The 20099-nt window shown below is 41.3% G+C and overlaps 1 protein-coding gene across 3 annotated transcripts in view; it reads right to left on the bottom strand.

Moving 5' to 3' along the window:
- Nucleotides 1–15185, bottom strand: part of garnl3 (GTPase activating Rap/RanGAP domain like 3) — an 80783-nt gene extending 65598 nt beyond the window's left edge. Inside the window, exon 1 of one of the 3 annotated variants that reach the window (XM_034710079.1) lies at nt 14666–15185. In XM_034710079.1, the coding sequence (XP_034565970.1) occupies nt 14666–14763 (98 nt within the window). In that variant the 5' untranslated portion in view covers nt 14764–15185. The remainder of the gene's footprint in view (nt 1–14665) is intronic. The other 2 variants (XM_034710080.1, XM_034710081.1) reach the window with 2 other exon arrangements.
- Between the last annotated feature and the right edge of the window lie 4914 nt (nt 15186–20099).

Here is a 20099-nt window from a genome sequence, read left to right on the forward strand (position 1 = left end):
CTCTGCAGAAAAACATAACCTTTGAGATGTTATGACCCACACATGCAGACATAATGCGACCATTATTCCTCATGCTGAATGTCACCTTTTATTGTCATGAGCGTGCTGTTTGCTCATAGATTAACTAAACCTTTAAGACAGTTTGTGTCAATACATCTCACATTGTGTCGTTAAGCAAAAAACAAACCTAAAGGGTTCACACACTCTTTAAACAACTTCTCACTATGCTGAGTAACCAGTGGGAGTGGCTGCATCCTCAGTGAGGAAGCACAATTTAAAGTACGAACTTCGATTTTCAGCTCTGGGACCGAGCCGTGCTGGACAATCCCAGGCTTTCCTTTCGCCAGACAGAAACCACTTCAAAGATCAGGATATAGACGTAGGTGTAGGCATTACAGAGCGTGGGTTCAATGCTTGTGTCCATGCCAGCGAGGGTTGTGTTGCTCAGGTACACAAAACTTGAGTGTGTATGCACAAGCACGCACGTTAGACTCAGCGGTCGAACCCCTCTGAGCTGCATGATGCGGATCAGGAGCTCTGGACTCAATAGTGTGCTAATCCCTGGGAGCTCCGCCGCCTTCTCTCTGGACAGCTGCCACTCCGGCCCTTTAGTCTCACAGAGTAAGCCATGTGAGACCACGGCACCTTTCCCACACGCAGGATAAACAAGGCCTCTGTTACTGTGTGAGTGTGTGAGTGTGTGAGAGCGTACAATGTGATTAGCCGTGCAGCTACTGACACCGGGTCACGCTGGGAGTCATTGCTATGAATAGAGATGCATGAAAATTCAGACACAGTGTGGTTTTATCTGCCACACAAATCCAGATACAGCATGCAAATCAACAGAGCTGCCATGATGTCACTTCACATTGATGAGGCTTTGTGCCAGGATAATGTGTAACCTGGAGGAGGAAGCAGTGATGATAAATGGCTTCAGCTGAGTATTAGTCATGTTGTATCAGTCATTGTAGACTGCTATTAGCTTGGACTGTGGATTTATTCTAGTGGTAATGAAGTACTTTTACTCAGACATCCCTTCAGCACACTTTTTTTGATGTGCTTGTGATAATTAATGCTACTCCACTAAATCTTTAAAGCTCCTGATGGGAACTTTCAGTTTGCTGCTTTGGGCGCCCCCTACTGACAAATTATTACAACTGATCTCTTTGCTGATCTCTTCCTAAACATGTGAGGTGTTCTCTGATGAAAATCGCATCCTGCTGTCTTTTAACCTTTAAATCCTTACTGCTAATCTTTGCTGTGTAAAATATAAAGAAAAAGCTGTTTCTGCACTTTGTTGTATCTCACTTCGACAGATGATGGCAGTGGTTACAAGCACGTATGCTTGTATGTATTAATCTGCTGCATTTAAAAGGGTCTTTAAAAAGCATTGTTCAGAAATTAAACAGTGGTCTTGTATTCAGTCCTTTAAGCAGCTGTGACTCAATGGTAGAGTCATCTCTGTATAAGGAAAGGTCAGAGGCCCAATCTCAGCTCGTGTAGCCTGTACATCCAAGTGTCCCTGGGCGAGACACTGGACCCGCTACAGCTGCATGTGAATGCATACAAATGGGATTGGTTAACACAGATTTGCATATGTTTCATGAATGTTTTACTAATTTTGTTTAAGTAGCAGGTTGAATTTATGATCTTTGCTTGCTACAATTCCAGTTGCAACAGGTGCATCTATTGAGTAATTAGATGTTCAGATTTTACCGGGATGATGGCAAAAAAACAAAACATTACAGCCTCTAAAATGTGATTATTTGTGTGCTATTCTTTTTGACATATAAAAATACACAAACTTGGTCCCACAGGATGCACTCCTCCTTAGCTGTTTCAAAATAAAATACATTTTTAATGTTTTGTTGTCGTTTTAGAAACAAAATGATCAGTCATTTAAAAAAAGAAAACAATGATTGATATCATATTGTTAGTTGTAAGCCTATAACTGAGATTTTCTTCCTTTTTTCTTTATTCTGAGTCTAAGTGAGTGTTCCATCACTGTTTTGTAGAAATTTATAGAAGCCCAAAGTGGACACAAATCCATAGATTTTATTAACTCAAATTTCCAGTGACTACGAGCCACTGCCAGTTGCGCTCTTATGATATGGACTTACTTATCTCGCTGTCTCAAGAACATAACTGGCATTCCAAGAGTTTCCTAAGCACAAAACAAACAGACAAATAGGCTGAACTTATCTCATCATTAATGTGGCCAATGGCAGCATGGTATGTCAAGATCGTACTTATCAAAGTCTCAAGAAAACAACTAGAAATGAATCGTTATCATTGAAAAATTGAGAAAATAAAATGTTTGGTTGCATGTCCGCTTAGGGCCTCCATGGCAGTGAGCTTCTGATTTATTCGGTTTAAAACCCTGAATATTGCTTTCACTGGTGCTTGACAGCTTTAGATTACAAAGATACTAATACATATTCAGATGATTTGGATTCAGAGCTTGGGCTCTCTTTTCTCGGTGCATCCTAAATGCCAGCAGGTCACCCTGTGGCCTCTGTGAAATGTCACAGCGTCAGGCAGCATGGATTGATGACAGCACTCTCATTAAATGTGATCAGGTGAATTAACCTTTTGTCTGTAACCATCAGGGGTGCTCTGGACGACACTCTGCCCTCCGCCCTTTGTTACATGCATACTGCATGAGGCTGTACATTTTGTACAATGACAATACTCTTAGGACCTAATAAGTGTTGAGTCTTAGTACAGATGGAGGGATGTTTCTGTACTCGAGGGACATGACATTTTATATAGCAGAACACACAGTGTCTATTTATGAATGAAACCCTCAGCTTGAGCTTCAATTCACATCATGATGTCTGTTTTTTATGCACTAACTCCTCCTAGTGGAAAAGTATGAATGACTGCTGTATTATCCCAGGCTTGTGATATTTACACTTTTCTAACTACTTGCAAACAACATGCTTTGGATTTTACTGAAACTCATATTGACTAAGCCACATGAAGTTTAAACTTCACAATCTCTGTTCAAAAAGTGAAAGTTTGATATGCTTTACATTTTTAGAACCACTGGTCTTCCATAACATGTTAACATCACTGATTGTAAAGGGACAGTCTGCCCTCTTGTGGTTCTAACCTTTATCACAATTTGATATAGTGTATGTTGTATATTGCATTGAAATTCAGAATAAATAAATAGTTCAATTCAGAAACATTTGAGCATCTGAAGACCAATCAGTCCAGAAACACATCACACAAACACACCCAACCTATTCAAAAACACTCCAATGGTGATATAATCGCATACTTGTAGCCACTCTTTCGAATAAGTTATTTTCAAAACATAGTTTTTGAACTTCTCTTTTGTTCCTAATCGTGTTTCTTATTTTGTCTGTGACCCCAAAGAGCAGATTTTTAAAAAAAAACATGTTTGTAAATGGCTATATGCCGTTCATCACTCCACAAATTGCAAAGAAGTGTGGTTATTTTTCTTAGCTATGCAATCAACTTTTGCAGCTAAGGAGGAAACTCAATTAGCCTGTCACTTCAGTCTGGGCTGAAATATCTCAGAAGCTATGTCACAGGTTTATATAAAAAGTAAAGTACAGACATTCATGGTCCCCAGATCCCAAACTCTTCGGACATGGAGTTTGTTGTTGTGACTGAAATATATGGTCCCTGGAGGATGAACCCTCCTTATTTTTCAATATGTCCTGACTTTCCTTTTTACATGATAATGACATAGATGTGTTGTTAAGACTGAAATAGCTTTACAACTACAGAATGGATTTCTATGCAATTGTGTATGATCATTCATTGTCCCCAGAGGATAAACCCCTGTGGCTTCTTTGTATTTCCTAGTTCCTCTAGTCTCACCATGACATTTACATTTGTTGTTCTGACTAAAGTATCTCTACATCTACAGGAAGAATTTTGCATTCAATTGTGAATGAAAATTCTTGTTCCCAGAGGATGAACCCTTTGGCTTCTTTGTTTTTCCGGTGCCACATTGACATAGACATTTGTTGTAATGACTGAAGCACATGCAACTACAGAATGTCTTTCTGTGAAATTGTACATAGACATGCATGGTCCAAAGAAGACAAACTCCTTTGGCTTCTTCGTTTGTCCAGAATTTTCTCCTGTCACCAAAATGACAGACATTTGTTGCAACAACTAAAATATCTGCACAACTACAGGATGGATGTGTGTACCCATATTCACGGTCCCCAGACGATGAATTGTGATAGCTCTGTTCATTCTTTTTTTTTTTAAACATCCAGCGCCTTCTCTTAAGAGCAATCCTTAGGTTCTAACCAAATATCTTTAAAACTAATGACATTCCCACTAACCTCAACAACATGCTTTGTTTAACACTAGTTACAAAATGTTAGCATGCAAGCACCATACAGATAGATGTTTGGGAGTTAATCTGCCTAACCTTATCATGTCAGCATTGACAACAGTGAAACATATTTATGTTTTCTGGCACTGTGACACTTGTTGCTCTGCCTCATCTGTGGTTGTTTCAGATTCACACACCCAAACAAAATAACAGTACACCCACTTTGTTTTCTATATCAGTCATCAGATGTTTATAATGAGGTCTCAGTATTTTCAAAACTGTTTACTTTTCATGATATCACTGGAAGAATTTTTGCAGGCATGTCAGACCCTGCTGAAAAGTGTGTTCATTTGCACTTTGTCTTAAACACCTTATTGTTTTTTGAGTTTTACAGTAAAAAAAAAAAATAGCTCAGAAGAAATAACATGCAATTGAATAACTTAAGGACTCAAACTTTAGGAGGCCTACATAGGGAAACTCTTCTTGCCTAGCTCTTTAAAGAATCCACTCTTCAACTACTTCAACATCAACAGCCCCACCTTCAGAACTTTTTGCAGAAAATGTTCCCTTTTGTTGAGGTTTCTGCATGTACTTTCAAACTACTGTACACACTTCCACCTCTTTGACCCTCTGTCTTTCTTTTGCTCTCTCTAAGCAAAAAGATTTCTGGACAGCCTCCCTTCAAACCGCAGGGTAAAAAATGTACAACAGTAACCCTTCATAGGCTCCATTTCTCCCTCCCTTTCTCCTGGATCTCTGTTCCAGGGGTTATGACGGGGGCAGTGGGCTGGCGTGAAGCTGCGCTCAGTGTACACACAGACTGTGGCCATACTGTGCAGACTTCCCTTTGATCTCTCATACTTCAACACACACTCACTTTCACTTTGCGTCATACCCGACATAAAAAGGAAGTTTGTTCAGCTTTGAGAAAAAAAGAAAACACTCCCCAGAATATGAGTCTTATATTCGAGTGGTTTGTGGTTGTGCTCAGGCTGGCCACATCTCAACCGATAGCCTGCTTTAAGTACGACTCACTCTACGCCGGCCTTCTTCCAGCCAACTATAATGGGAAATGTTTTTCCAGCCTCTGAGCTTTCCCGGAGCAGTGCACAGTGCATTTTAATGTGTAGGAATGAGTCTTCAACCCTAAATGGAAGCAGATGTTCCCCTGGAAGAGTTAAAGTTTACACAGGGCTGTAATCAAGCAAGGGATTTTTCTTTCTCTCTTTTCTTGTGTGCACTTTTTTTTCTGGTAATTTGAATCTATTTTTCTGTCTAAATGAGCCCGGTGCTCTTCATTGTGCGCATGGCTGGACTGTGCTGAGCTATGCAGACACATATGGGAGTGATTATAGTCCAGTGTTTATCAGACCTCACTGAGGGACCGACTGTACGGCCGAGCAGAGCAGAACCAGCCTTGCAGACTTTTTCAATTTCTCAGATACAACCTTCTAAGGAAGTCAGGAAGGTAATACAACATTACACCAGCTGTGTGACGCAATCATAACTCCTGAAAGAAACTTCTCTGTGGAGGAGAAATATGTGCTGTTGATGCTACAAATCTGCTTATCTGTTAGCTCTCTACATATCAAAATCTGTTGACAAGCCTAATGAAAGCTGTGCTGCACATGTGACAAAAGTTTTATAAAAACTCCAAAAACAGCCTTGTAGTCAAACTGCCTCAAGTGACATCACCATAGACTGTATAAACAATGGACGTAGTACCCGTGGCGTCACCCACTGTTTCTGAAACACTGTTTTGAGGCCAATCAGCAGCGGCAGCCATATTGGAAATGCTGAACTCAACATAACGGCTATCCAGACAACACTCGTTTTTGTACCAGGCTGTAAACATGTTCATTCCTGCTGTAAAGATTGGCTTTTTTGAATTTGTGTGTATGTGGTTTCCGGTACTTCCGGAGCCAGCCTCAAGCTGACACTCAAACTGCAGTTTTTAACATTTCCCCATTGGCTTCAATTCTCGCGGACCGAGGTTGCCGCTTGGACATCACTCAAGGTAGCAATGGCTGCAGACTACAACCCATAGATTGTATATTCAGATGGATGTTACAAATTACCATTGACTGTGAAGCCAAAATATTTGGAGCTCCTTCTGGTGACTGGCTTCAGTATAGGTCACAAACCCCATCCCCTCCGTTTTAACAGATGGAACATGGAACATGCAAAATGCAAGGGTTGGAAGACGAAGAAGAAGAGAGCGGTTGTGCGCAAAGGAATTTGTGTGGATATTTGAAGGTAAAAGCTTGACAAATAGAGGATCCTACTTTGCATGCATCACAGGAGCTTCTTGTCCTCAAAGGCCACCATTGATTCACCAACAGGAGGGGTGAGCAGGGGAGTGTTTCAGTATAGGATCTGACCATTAGTTATCTCTTAGTATTCCCATTTTCTACACATTGTACCTTTAACAAGAAGGCATATTTTCTCTCTGGCAAGGCTACACATGCTAATGCTAAACCTAATGACCAATACATTTACATTACAGCTGTGCAAATACGATAGATATAAAGAAATATTACGATGTGTCCATGGACTCAAAGATGGATATTTTTTTGCCTTTTGTGGCATTCATTTGACTTTTCTCCCAGGAAAAACGACAGCATTTCAAGTCTCAGGAAATCTTTAATGTCAAATTAACAGTCTACACTGCCTCTGCTTTCTCTCTCTTCTAATGCAAATCACTCTACAGCTACTACAGTAATAATCTCTGTGCGAGCGCAGCATTTAATGTGTGTGAGAACGACATAATGTTCACAGAATGCAAAACACTGAAGTGCCTTGAGTCAGCGAAAAAGTGTTGTACTCCATCAGTTTAACTCCCCGCTGTGGGCTTGATGACAGACTGTAACGCAGAGGGAGACCCCAGCAGCCCAGCCTATTACAACCACTTTCACTCCATTCCTCCTACAGCTAGGTCCTTATGTACTGTCTGTTCCTTAGACCTGAAATCATGTCTGACTTTCACAACAGATGTTTTTCATCCACATTCAGCTTTGAAGCCCACTGTAAAAGCTTCACAAGGAAACCACGAGAGGACAAACCCTAATATATATTTCCTTCCCTTTTTTTCAGCACATCTGCACAAAACTGTCTCTTCACTTTGCACTTGAACCAGAATCAGAAAGAACTTTATTCACAATGTATCTCAAGAATACAAAGAATTTGACTCCAGTATTTTTTGCGTACTCCCTGTACAAACATAAATAGACAGACACTAAAAATCAAGTACTAATAAAAAAAAAATATATAAGTACAAAAGGCACGAGTGCAATAAAAAGAAACAATAGACAAACATGATAACGTGCAAACGCAGCACGATGCATCTAAGCTACATCTGGCTACAGTCTTGCACCATTCTGACAAGCTACGGCAAAACCCCCTGGCAACAGCACCCACATAGCGATGTAGGTTTGGCAGCAGGAGAGGTTAATGAAGAAACACATGCAAAATGCACTCACTTGACCTCTGAAGTGAGAAGTTCAGGGAAAAAGTAAGATGAGGGGGCGAGAGTGACGGAGTCTGTGTGAGTTCCAGTTGCTGCGGCCCGCCAAGAATCTATTTTTTGCACCGTTAATGTGGCTGCAGTCGCAAGCTGAAGTTATGGCTGATTTATGTGAAGCTTTTTGTTCACAGAGGGGATGGAGGATGGTAAAAGCAAGGAAGGGCTGGATTGATTAATGGATTTTTGCAACATTTCATAGCCAACTGGGGCACCAATCCTTCAAACCTAATCTGTCCCTCCAACATTGTGAACAAGCCTCTTATCTGGTTGGATTTGTTATGTCATTGTAGCATATTTAAACCACAGTAACACGTTTGGATCACGTTTCCCTGAGTTAGCTTGATGATAAGCGTGCTTCTCTTCCCTCATGGTCCAGTAATGTACTCACACAGCTCCCTGCCAGCGAATGCCTTTCCTTAAATGAACTACAAATGTTCTGCTATGGATTGACAAGTGAGCGCTAACAGATTCCAGACAATGAGGTTAGTTTCCACCACAGCAGAATTTGCTGATGTTGTCTTGGAGTTCATCGACAGCAAGACTTTTTGTGATGAATGATACTTGCTTGAAAAGATAAAATCTTCCTCTGGCGGACAGTGTTTGTATGCTAGCTGCTTTACTGTATGTTTTACTGCTTAGTAGCAAGCCTGTTAGCATAATTTCCTTTGGCCTCTTTGGCACCGTCTCGCAAACTTATGTTTGTTATGCCAGTGCATGGTCTAAGCAGAGCCAGGGATTTCTTGGCTCCTGCAAGTGTCACCATGTAGCTTAATCTCATTGCACACAAGGAGCCGGAGCCGACTGGAAGTAGTTTAAGAGGAGCCAAAGCTGGGAGTCAGTGACAGCCGAGGTTGATAGCCTCAAAGGAACATGCAGCAAATGTTGTGCAAATGACTGGAAAAATTCACTAAACAGGTGAGGATTTGTTGCTACTGGAGCACATCCAGACACTTAATTCTGTCAGGCCAAAGACTCCAGGGCAAAGAACTTGCCCAAAGTTCTGTGTGCTTGCTCAAGCATTGGCACAATAAACTCAAATGACTACAGCGGGATGATTTAGCACTTCTCCAAAGCTGTCAACGTTGTTATAAGTCAGGGGGAGCCAGAGATATCATCTTTTTTATCCCATTCATCCTTCCTTCTTTTTAAATCAAGCAATAACCATAGGTGGTAAAAAATCCTGCAAATGCTGAAGTGCAAAAAACTGCAGTTCATTAGGTGTCCACTTGAGGTTGGTTTCAGAAGCCAAGGTAGCGCCTGAGGCTAGCCTCTAGACCTCATCCCTGTATTTGAACAACTGTAATTTATTTTCAATAATGCACAGGGACGAACGAGCAGTGTGGCTGATTGACTGACAGGTGGGCTCATTGTAGCTTTTTGCCTGTCGGCAAGGACATGGCCTTATCTCCACCTCTGCCTATTTCTTGATAAGCTGGAAGCTAGTTTCAGTCCACATTTCCAATATGGTCACCACCAATGGCTGACATCACTGAGACGAAGTCCATCTTTTATGTAGTTTACAGTTTACACCTGAGGCCTACATTACCCAAAATACAGCCACAGTTCAGCTTAAGATTCAAGTTTGTTATGCTATAAGCTGCTGATGTAACCTTTTGTTACTAGCCTCAAAATCAGAGGATGAGCAATCCACATACTTAGCTCTAGTAGTCTCACTTCTTGCACTCCAGGCAGTATATCAAGCTTTGCACAAGCTCCTCTGGAGCCACAAAGGCCTTTTTACGATACTTTTCAGATAAACTTTGAGTATCATTCCCAGTTCACATGATGCAATTGGTGTGTGGAGTTGTGTTCTGCTAGTAGCATTAAGGTAGCCTAGAGCCACTAGTCTCATGTAAAGATATACAGAAGGTTGCCAAGCTGTGGTCATCTCTCATCTTCTAAGTCTCAGATCAATAGGTTTGTTTTTCTTCCTGTGGTCATCAGCCCTATGATGTTGACTCAAATAACGTCACTTGGGGCAGTGAATGAGACTAACGTAACCCCTTATGGATTCCCAATACTCAGCCCAACTTGTTTGTATCTGAATGCAATAATACTAACCAAGTCCTGTGCAAATACACCGAGGTATAGTATCAGTGGACTTCCCTTTATGCTCATAAAATTGTGGACACAGCCACAAACACATACACACAATCAAACACACAACTGTTTACACTGCAGATTATGAACAAACTTGCAATACCCTTCACAACTATTATCATCCTGCAACCAGCAAACTCCAGAGGAGACAAACCAACAAAGAACTGGTTTCATGCCCTTAAACTTCTGAGCTCCGAGCAGCAGCAGCAGCAGCTGCCTGCCTGCTGGCAGAAGAAAATATGGCAAATATGGCCAACTGGCTGTCTCTGTTAGATATGATCAGTCATTTTTAGTAGTCATACTGCTGTTTATAGTTTCACCACACAGTGACTTAAATGTGAATACAGCTTCATTAAATAATTGAGGCTTAATGCTGCGTTCGTCATCACAAGCAACCAGCTAACATTTGCGCCTTTCTGAAAACTTTCTGGAAAAAATTGTTGCTTTCACCTGTCAAGCCTTTTCTGAACCATTGCTGATGAAGGAGAGGACACAATTTTAGCATTTTCAAATAAAGTCCATCAAGTGCTGATTCTCTGCTTCAGCATTAAAGTTGGCAGTTTGTACTTTGGGTGGATCAAGTAATCAGAGCCACAGGATTTGAACATACCTTTTTTTTTAGAGTGCAAAATATATTTTTAAATTCTAATTCATTTGGTAGCTATAGTTGTTGAAGACACGTGCTGCATAAAATATTTTTTTGTCAAAATAGAAAATGTCATATTTTCAAAGAGGTTCACGCACTTACTCAAAGTAAAGTATGTGCACACGCACACACACACAATTATCATGTATTTACCCATTCTGTCTCTGCAAACCATCCATCTTTCTGTAATCCATAATGTTCAACCTGTTCAGGGTCACATGGGGCTGAAGCCTGTCCCAGCTGTCATTGGGAGAGAGAGAGAGACAGGGTACACCCTGGACAGGTCGCCAGTGTATCACAGGTAATTTAGAGTCACAATTAAGCTAACAAGCATGTCCACCCAGGGGAAACCCTTGCATACCCTGTGAGAACATGCAAACTACACACAGAAAGGACACTTTTATTTCTCCACTAATTTTTCCTGCACATGTGTAAGAAATATCTGAAATGAAAAATCTCATCCTGCTTTATTTTAAATATATCAATCATATATATGACAGAGTATTAGGGTCAAGTTATAGAAGAAGAAAAAATGAGACAAGAGAATAAAGTCACAAATTTACAAGAAAAAAGTCATTTGAGTCTATAGCTAACCTATGTGTTATTTTGAAGGGGAAGAAGAGCAGCCAGCTGCCTGTGCTGATATCAGGAACGTGGAGCATCTTGTGAAGTTACACTCTGGCATAGGTTTCATGGGTAACTGAATACCTAATCATTCAGCACATCAGTCCCACACTGTCTCAAGGATCAGGATTCTGAATAGATTTAGCAAGAGACTGAGTCTATAATGAGGAAGGGCAGGCTAATAGGCGGCCTGTGCACACTTCTGCAGCAGCTGTTTGTCCTCAGCTTGTGAGGAGAACTCCACATGATGATCCACGTTCCTTATTTTAAAGCAGGCAGCTGGCTGCACTTCTGATATCCCTCTATGTGTTATTTCAAAATAGATGATAGCGTGTAAAATTAGAACTTTATCCTTGTAAATTTACGACTTTAATCTTGTAAGTGTATGAATCTAATGTGGTCGATTTATTACTTTGGTCTTGTAAAATGTAAGAGTTTGTTCTCATAAATGTATGGCTTTATCTAGTAACTTTGTTACTTTTTCCTCTTATGGCTTTATTCTTGTAAAATAACTTTATTCCCATAATATTATGACTATATTCTTAAAATATTACATTTGTATTCCCTTAATGTAGCCCCTAATCCTCCATCATGCATCTGACAACTATGCTGCGGAAAATATGTTAATAATAGCCGTTTCAGACATTGAAAAATAACTAGATAAAAATGAAGGTCTGGTTTGCCTTTGCAGGTCATAAAGAGGCATCAGTATTCATTTCACTGTTTCTCAACCAGCTATAAACTCCTCGGGGCTTCAATTTCAAAAAGTATCACAGCGGAGTGGCAACATATGAATCTTTCAAGCATAATTCTCTGAGGACTCAAAAAAAAAAAAAAAGATGTACTGTGTGTCCAAAGTTACAAGTTTAAGCACTAACAAATGTGCAACATTGAAATGCAGATGAAGCTAGGAGCAGTGTGTTGCAACACAGCCAAAGAAGTAGATTTTAACAGTTTAGCCACCCTTGCCCTCCCCTCTAAACAAGCCTGTGGAAAGGACCTCAAAAATTATGACAGAGACATCCTGCAATGAAGGGTAAAATATCAGTCCCAGGTTTTGAATGTGAGACTTGTTTTCTTTGTGATTAAGTTGTTTTATTACTCTTTCATTTAACTAATGCACCTGAGTACTCCTGCCAACACTCAAACTGAGACTGTCTGTCATCTGGAGGAGAAGAAGAGGGCAGATCAGTGTCTAGATAAAGTAACCTCATGACTCACATTCACAAACATTAAGAAACACTCCCGCCTTTGTGAGAGTGTTTAAGCACATTATGCGCGTGAGAGCAGGTCACAAACATACTGTGCATGTCTTTATGAAAGCGTCTGTGTGTAAGGTCTGTTTGTATCTCTGCAGTACAATAAATTATACACACACTCCTCAGCTGCAGCAGCTCTTTACTTGAGTGTCTTTCATATCTCCTCAGTAAAGCACAGAGTCTATTTCCCCCATGCAGGAGCACTCTGATTGATTGTCTGTTAAACTGCGAGTGTCTGAGAGAGAGTCTGCCAGGAAGCCTTACAGCAGGGTGACTCTGGGTCCGGCTTTATCCTACACGGGATAAATCAGGCTCATTAGGAGGGATGTGTAATCTGAAAGTAAGTGTTTGGCACAAAACTTGCCAAATTTGGCCCCCGCATACACCCAGAACATGCCTCTATTTAGAGAGCAGAGACCTGGCAGCCTGGATGGAGACATCTCAAACACACACACACACACACACACACACACACACACACACACACACACACACACACACACACACACACACACACACACACACACACACACACACACACACACACAGGCACGCACTTCAACAGTTATCAGCAATAAGAGCAATGAAGTGAAATCCACGAGTGAATCTGCACTTCTGCACACCTCCACAGATCGTCTGAAATAGCAGGAAATCATACTGAAGGTGGGAGTGAAGGGAGGAGGGGGTGTGATGTGACAAGAACAATATCCTTCAGACGAAATAATCAAGATGATGGAAGTTAAAGCTGCAAAGATTGGTTGATTAACGCATTAGAAAAAGATTATGCAACCGTTTTGATAACTTAAAAATAGACTGAGTAATTATCTTGAACAAAATGTGAAAAGATGATAGTTTTAAGTCAGAATAAGTGAGTGTTCTCTGCTTTTTTTAAGCTTATCATTGAAGTAAATGTAATATTTATAGGTTGGGACATGAGAATGCAGTTTTTTGATATCGAATCATGCTTTAGGGTGTTTGATTGGACATTTTTCAATCAAAATAGACTTCAATATTCACCCAATCTACAACGAAAGAATGGCACACCTCACCTAGAAAAGTTATATTTTTACAAAGCTAGATCACATTTGACAGAGGATTACAATGAAAACACCTCAAGCTTATTGAATATCGTCTGTGGTATTCTCCTCTAACACACTTGATATCATCATGTCTTGCCACCACCTATAAAGTTAGGGATCCTGCAAATAGGAACAAACTCTGACATCAGTAACAGTGAAAGCTTTTAAATATACACTAGCAGTTATTGACTGGTCTCACACATCAGTACACAACCCCCTGATAGATCCACAACACAGGGAGCTTTTCTAACAGCTCAGTGGCACCCAGTCGGCATCATCCTGACAGGATGTCATACATCTCAGAAACCACCAGGATGTTCCCCCTAATAGCAGTTACACCACGCTGAGAAGTCAAATCACCTGCACCTCATGTGGTCTACCTGCCACCCCAGGCACCCCTGCCCTCATGTGTCTGCTGCCTCAGGATGTCTGACTCACAGGGGTCCAGCTGTGCCTCAGTGGTATCAGACTACAGTAGGTGATCCTTCAAACCATCTCCTGTAGTGGTTCTATTTTTGGGTAGAACTAAAAACCCGCATATTTTCAGCTCTCTGTGGCGCATGATTGGGCAGCCTTGGGCATCGGGGGTTGCAAGGCTGCCCAATCAACACCTGATTTTGGCTGTAAAATGACGTCTGGCGGCGTCCTGGAACTAAGCAGCTTTGTCAACATTGCAGAGTCAGGTGCAGACGGAATGTACCCGTGCGTAACGCCTAACCACACGGTCCAAGGCTGGATGCAGATGCGCGATTTCTGATTCAAATAATAATAAAATAGACAAAAGACATCTGGGGGTTATTTTAGCAAGAGTGTTAAAAAAACATCAGGGGTGTAATATGATCACATTCCCCATGGAAACATGTATTTTGGGGGGGCTTTCCTCCGCTCAATGCGCACACACACACACACACACACAATATCCTCCCTGAGTAACCAACCAACAAGGTGAACGGCACACATTGGAAACTCATTGTGTGTCCACTTCAATGAAGGAGGTTACAGTGTCTTTGGGATAGTCTAGCCATTTTGATCGCCCTCTTGCACCAGACAAAAACACCCCAAACTACAAAATATCCAAAGAAAAGAAAAGAAAGAAAACCTTGTACCAACCTGGTAATCTCGAAGCTGCAACCTTTCCGAAGGAGCAAAGCTCTCTTCCGCATGATGCCTTTGTCCCTGCCCAGGTACACATTTTTATCCGAATTCATGGGTGCTGGACGGGCAGGTAGACTCAGGGGAACGGGGGCGCTTTCTTCCCTAGGAAACAAAAAGTCTAAAAATCGAGCAGTGGACCGTGAAAGGCGGAAGGAGAACGAGAAACAGCCTGACAAAAAAAAGAAGAAAAGGAGAAAAAATCCCTTTACGCTCTGTCAAGGAAAAGTGATCCTGCAGACTTTCTTCTCCCCCCGCAGGCTAGACAAAAGACAGTGTGTCGAAGCTTTTAGAGGTGCATGGTTTCGGGGTTGGAGGTGTCGCCATGCGGGCTTGTGTTGGGGCAGGCTGCTGCAGTTGTCAACCTGAGCGGACCGTGCAGAGGAGAGACTCTCCGCGGCTCCAGAGATCCTGTGATCCTCAATTGTGCTGGAGTCCACAGCGCTTCCTCAGCTTCAGCCCGGCACTGAGTGTTTGTGAGGCAGTGACTTCATAAAACAGAGAGAGAGAGAGAGAGAGAGAGAGAGAGAGAGAGAGAGAGAGAGAGAGAGAGAGAGAGAGAGAGAGAGAGAGAGAGAGAGAGACTGACTATTTACCCTGAGTGAGTGTGTGTGTGTGTGTGTGTGTGTGTGTGTGTGTGTGTGTGTGTGTGTGTGTGTGTGTGTGTGTGTGTGTGTGTGTGTGTGTGTGTGTGTGTTCAAATGAATTAAATCTGTGCATGAGAGAGGAGGAGGGTAATGGAGTGAGAGTGTACATACTAATAATGCCTGGACTTAGCCTGTAGTCAAATTCAGTGACGTCATCTAAGCCTAAATTAATTTAAACTGAATGTAAGAGAATGATATCAAATCAACAAAAAATACTGGCTGAATGTTCCTCAGGCTTTTTACAGCTGAGTGTGAAGTGAGAGTACACCTCAATTTTGCTATTTGAGGATAGCATTGAAGTTATTTAAAGGTACAGTGTGCTAATTCTGATGCCAGAGTCTCTTAACAAACCAAAACAATAACAAAAGTTAACATCAGTCTTGTTACTTTACTTTGACCTAGTTTTAGACATACTAAGCTCAGGTTTAACCAAGCGGCGTCCTCCGGTCTCAAACTATGAAGTCCATGCAGAAGTGTTATAAACTGCAATTCATCGAGAATCCGCTTGAGGCTGCCTGCAGAAACACCGGAAACCACATAGACACCAATTCAAAAAAGACGATCTTTGCAGCATTAAAAAACATGTTTACAGCCTGGTTCAAAAAACGGCTTGGCTCTACGTAGCTAATTTCTCTATCGGCACACACTGTACAGAGGGTGAACTTTTTTCTGATGCAACGGTTCAGAAGATATTAAGATTACGAGTTTTTGCCCAAATAAGGACATGACTGACTGGACTCACAGACTGGAACACACAGGAGGCTCAAACTCCGCCTCTTTACGTCACACTATGGCTGTTTTTGAAACTACTACTACTAGCAGTACATACTGATTAGGCCAAAATTCAGTATGTAGTATGTGAACAAGAGCAAAATCTGCAGTAAGCCAAAACTTGTCTACTGATTTGGGAAAATTTCTCAGTATGCATCGGACCAGTCTGCCTCGCGTACTGTGTCCCACAAAGCACAGCGCTCATTCCGCTTTTTCTTTTTCCTTCTTTTTTGACGGGAGTAAATCTGTTTTTGGGTGCTGTGAAAGTTATTCAATTACATATAAACCACTTCTTAACTTTTTAAATTATATGTGGATGCTAAATAAGCAGTTTCTCTATCGGCTTTGCCGTTGTTTACTTCCGCTTTCCAAAACTCGAAATCCAGTGACGTCTGGCCCAGCATGCTGCAGAACAGATCGAACAGACCAGTCATACTACATACTAAATTCAAACGCAGTAATCAGTAGGCAGTACCTACAGCCTACTACATTAGTAAGTAGTATTTAGCAGGCCGTTTAGAAAACAGCCTATGCCTGGTTGAGTTCCACATTTCCAATATGGCTGCTGCCAATGATTGGCTTCAAAACAGCTCTCAGGAACAGATGGGTGACATCACGGATACTACGTCCATTATTTATACAGTCTATGGGTTTAACTCATAGACTGTATCCTATAAAGGGTAATAAAGTATATATATTTAGTGTGAAAAAAACAGACGTTTTAAATGATCTGTATTTCTTTATATGACAATGGTGCTCATAAAATTCTGACTCTGCATGGGGTGGATTTATAAGCACTCAGCATCCCCTAAGCAAAACATGTGTTGAATTTTTTTAATGCAACCTCTGAGCATTTCTTTAGGGAAGAACACAACAACTAATTTAAGATCTACAAAAGAAATGCAAGGCACTCATGTATGCAGTGAAATCTTACACACTTGCCTAATTGTGTTTCAAAATGATGAAGCAGTAGAATACTTTTTCGGCAAAGGTTCCTCTTCTGTGGTTTTCTTTGAACTCTGCTGACCTTTACTGAAAAACACACAAGTCAGTTTCTACAGCTGTTACGATTCTTGAGTTTGGCTTTGATGACTTTCTCTTTCTTTATTGAATACAGATTTTACACTGATCATGTTTATACAGTATAATAATTGATTGCTCAAAAGGCACTGACTTTGATACTAACTGAATTTGTCTAAATCAGGCTGCTAAAGTCTGCCATTAGCTTCATAATAACACAGTTTCCTAATTATTGCAGTCTTCACATTTGCAGACAGTCCATATTAATAACCGTAGACCTTAACATACTCAAAATATGTTGATGTAAACTTAGCTCTCTTACACAAATCAAGATCTCACAGTCTCATGGTGAGTAATATAAACACTTTGCTCAGGTAAAGTACATTGAATACCAGATATTTAAACTCTGAGTGTGTTGGCTAAACAGTAGAGAAGACCTTTAATCACTACTCCGCAGAGAAACCTTCAGCTGCAGGTGCACCCAGCTGTAGGTGTGGGATAAGACCATCGACTAAAAATACAAAGGTGTGGGTTGAGGTTGCATCCTGTGCCTCATATGGGTGGGAGTGTACAGGTGATTCATAGAGCACACAGTTAGAGACTGGGAAGTGTGGGCCAGTTCACATGAGGTCTAATCAGTTGGCACAGAGGGAGTTCTTGCCACATGCAGCCCCTGCTTGCTCAAGGTATCCTGTTTTGTTTGTTTGCAAAGAATCACAGATCTGTGTGTGAAGTAAAAGCACAACACTTTATTGAACACTACACTCGGTTCAAAAAGATTATGACTAATTTTGCACGTCTATTTGTTTACATGTGTGAACCCAGAGAGCATCTGGAGCAGGCTGCACCAGCTGGGAGGATACCAGGGTGTAACCTAACGTCAGACTTAGAGCTGAAAGTGATGACAGTCAAAAAGTTATATGAGGGGAAAAAAGAGATGTTACTGTGTGCTCACTTTGGTGGTGGGATAAACTCCACGTAGAGGCCAAGTGCTCTTGAAGACTAAAGCATTACTGTCAATAGGAGAAAGCCACAGGTGCTGTCTTCAGTCACACTCGGTAGAGTCAGGGATAAGTTAAAACGCTTTTATTAGCTCAGGGCAGATCTTGTAAAAATCTACAACAGTCAGGAGAAACTTAGACCAGTTGGGACCCTCTTTTTTTCCTGATGGTTGTAGATTTTTATGAGATATGCCCTGAGCCAAGGAGGCTTTGTACCTTATCCTTGACTCCAGCATGTGTGCCTGAAGAAAGCCCCATGGCTTACACATAAACTCTGTTTGTGTTACACCTAAGTATCCCTACGCCTACGGTGGAGCAGGCGTACTTTTAGAAAATCAGAGTAGTCTACACGCTGATATAAAAGAAAAAGTAACAGTCATGAGAGAGACAGATCAACCCACAGGAGTCTACTCAGACAGTAGGCTGAAAGTTTTTTTGACAGGCAGGCTCTATTAGAACAAATTGAGAAGCTCTCCCCTCGACCACAGCATGTGTCGGACAGAAGCGTGGCACTGTCTCCACCCTGCAGGTGCTGATTGCTCTCAGGTGTTATGAAAATACAATCTTTCAAAACAAGTGAGCGACACAATTGAAAGGTTGCAGCTGCAAGCAATGCCTGTTGAGTGTAGCACATTCAGAGTAAATTTGAGTCAAGAAGTCAGTTGTAGCCTAGGCCTTGTATAGACAAGAATGGCTCTATCTGGAACACAAGACTTTTCTGTGTTCATATGACAACACGAAAATGTTCCACGTGCACACTGGTCTGCAAAAACAACTGAAAACACTGCAGTATGCATGCCAGGCCAGTAGTTGGCAGTACAAATTTGTTTTGAAACACCACTGAAAAACACAACACAAGAAGACGATGGCGAACGTGGAAAATCTACAGTTTTCTAGAGGAGCATTAATAAACTTAGGACAGCCAGTAGCACAAGCACGGCTCAGAAGTCCAACATTGTTGTCCTCCTTGCCAAGGCTATTTGACTGGGAATGTAATTTGCATTTGTGAATGGGATCCCAGTATGGCTAGTTTATGCAGCGACGAAAGGGGTGGCGTTTTCAAAAGATTTCACCCTGGAGCCCAGTTTCTAAAGTTTGCATTTTTAGCCGCCAAAAATATCATAATTCTGTGAAAAGGAAAGGCCAGAATGGTACAATAACAATGTGCTGTTTCCTGCTGAATATTTTTCTATGTAAACAGTCCTGTATGAAGAAATATGTAAAACACCAGCCCCTGCTTTGTCCAGCTGGTGCACTCTGCTCCTGTATTTCAGCATGTAAACACTCCAGACCCACCCTGATCTGCACACCTCATAAAAAGCTTTGTAGTGAATGGACAGCTAAATTAACAGATTTTTTCACAAATGTTGGAGACCAAAACAGAGGTAAAAGAGTAAGAAGGTTGAATTAGCTTACATTGTCAGACCACAAAAATGTGCCTCACTTTGTACAGCAGGTCCCCACTTGTTGATGTGAGTAAGATCTTCTCGATTTTGCAGCTTTGCCACTTGCTGAGACAAATTGCTCTGATTGGCCATTTTTAAGCAAATTGGTGCATGAATAAGGGAAATAGCAAAGAAAGCATGCAGTTGACTAGTCCTTTCTTCTTTACAAGCAAAGGATGACTGTGAACAATGACAGTGCCATTTTTTTCCCTTGCAACACACATGTTTCTGATTAGCAGAAGCTATACTGGGGTGGTGTCTGATTTGTAAACAGTGAAGTGTGAAGGCAAAAGCTGCTTCATCATCAAAATGGCTAACATATCTGCAGTCAAAGGTCTTCTGGTTTCCTGGATGTATACAGACTACTGGGACATGCTGGCAAAGGAAAGTTAATTCCTCTAAAGCTGACGTGAAACCTAAGCCACCGACTGTTGGCCTTGTGATGTGTTCAAGTGCAATTTCTTGACCCAGACACTGAAAATGTGAGGCCCATCACTGACAAAAAAAC

This window comes from Notolabrus celidotus, chromosome 19, assembly GCF_009762535.1.
Source record: "Notolabrus celidotus isolate fNotCel1 chromosome 19, fNotCel1.pri, whole genome shotgun sequence".
Classification (NCBI taxonomy): Eukaryota; Metazoa; Chordata; class Actinopteri; order Labriformes; family Labridae; genus Notolabrus; species Notolabrus celidotus.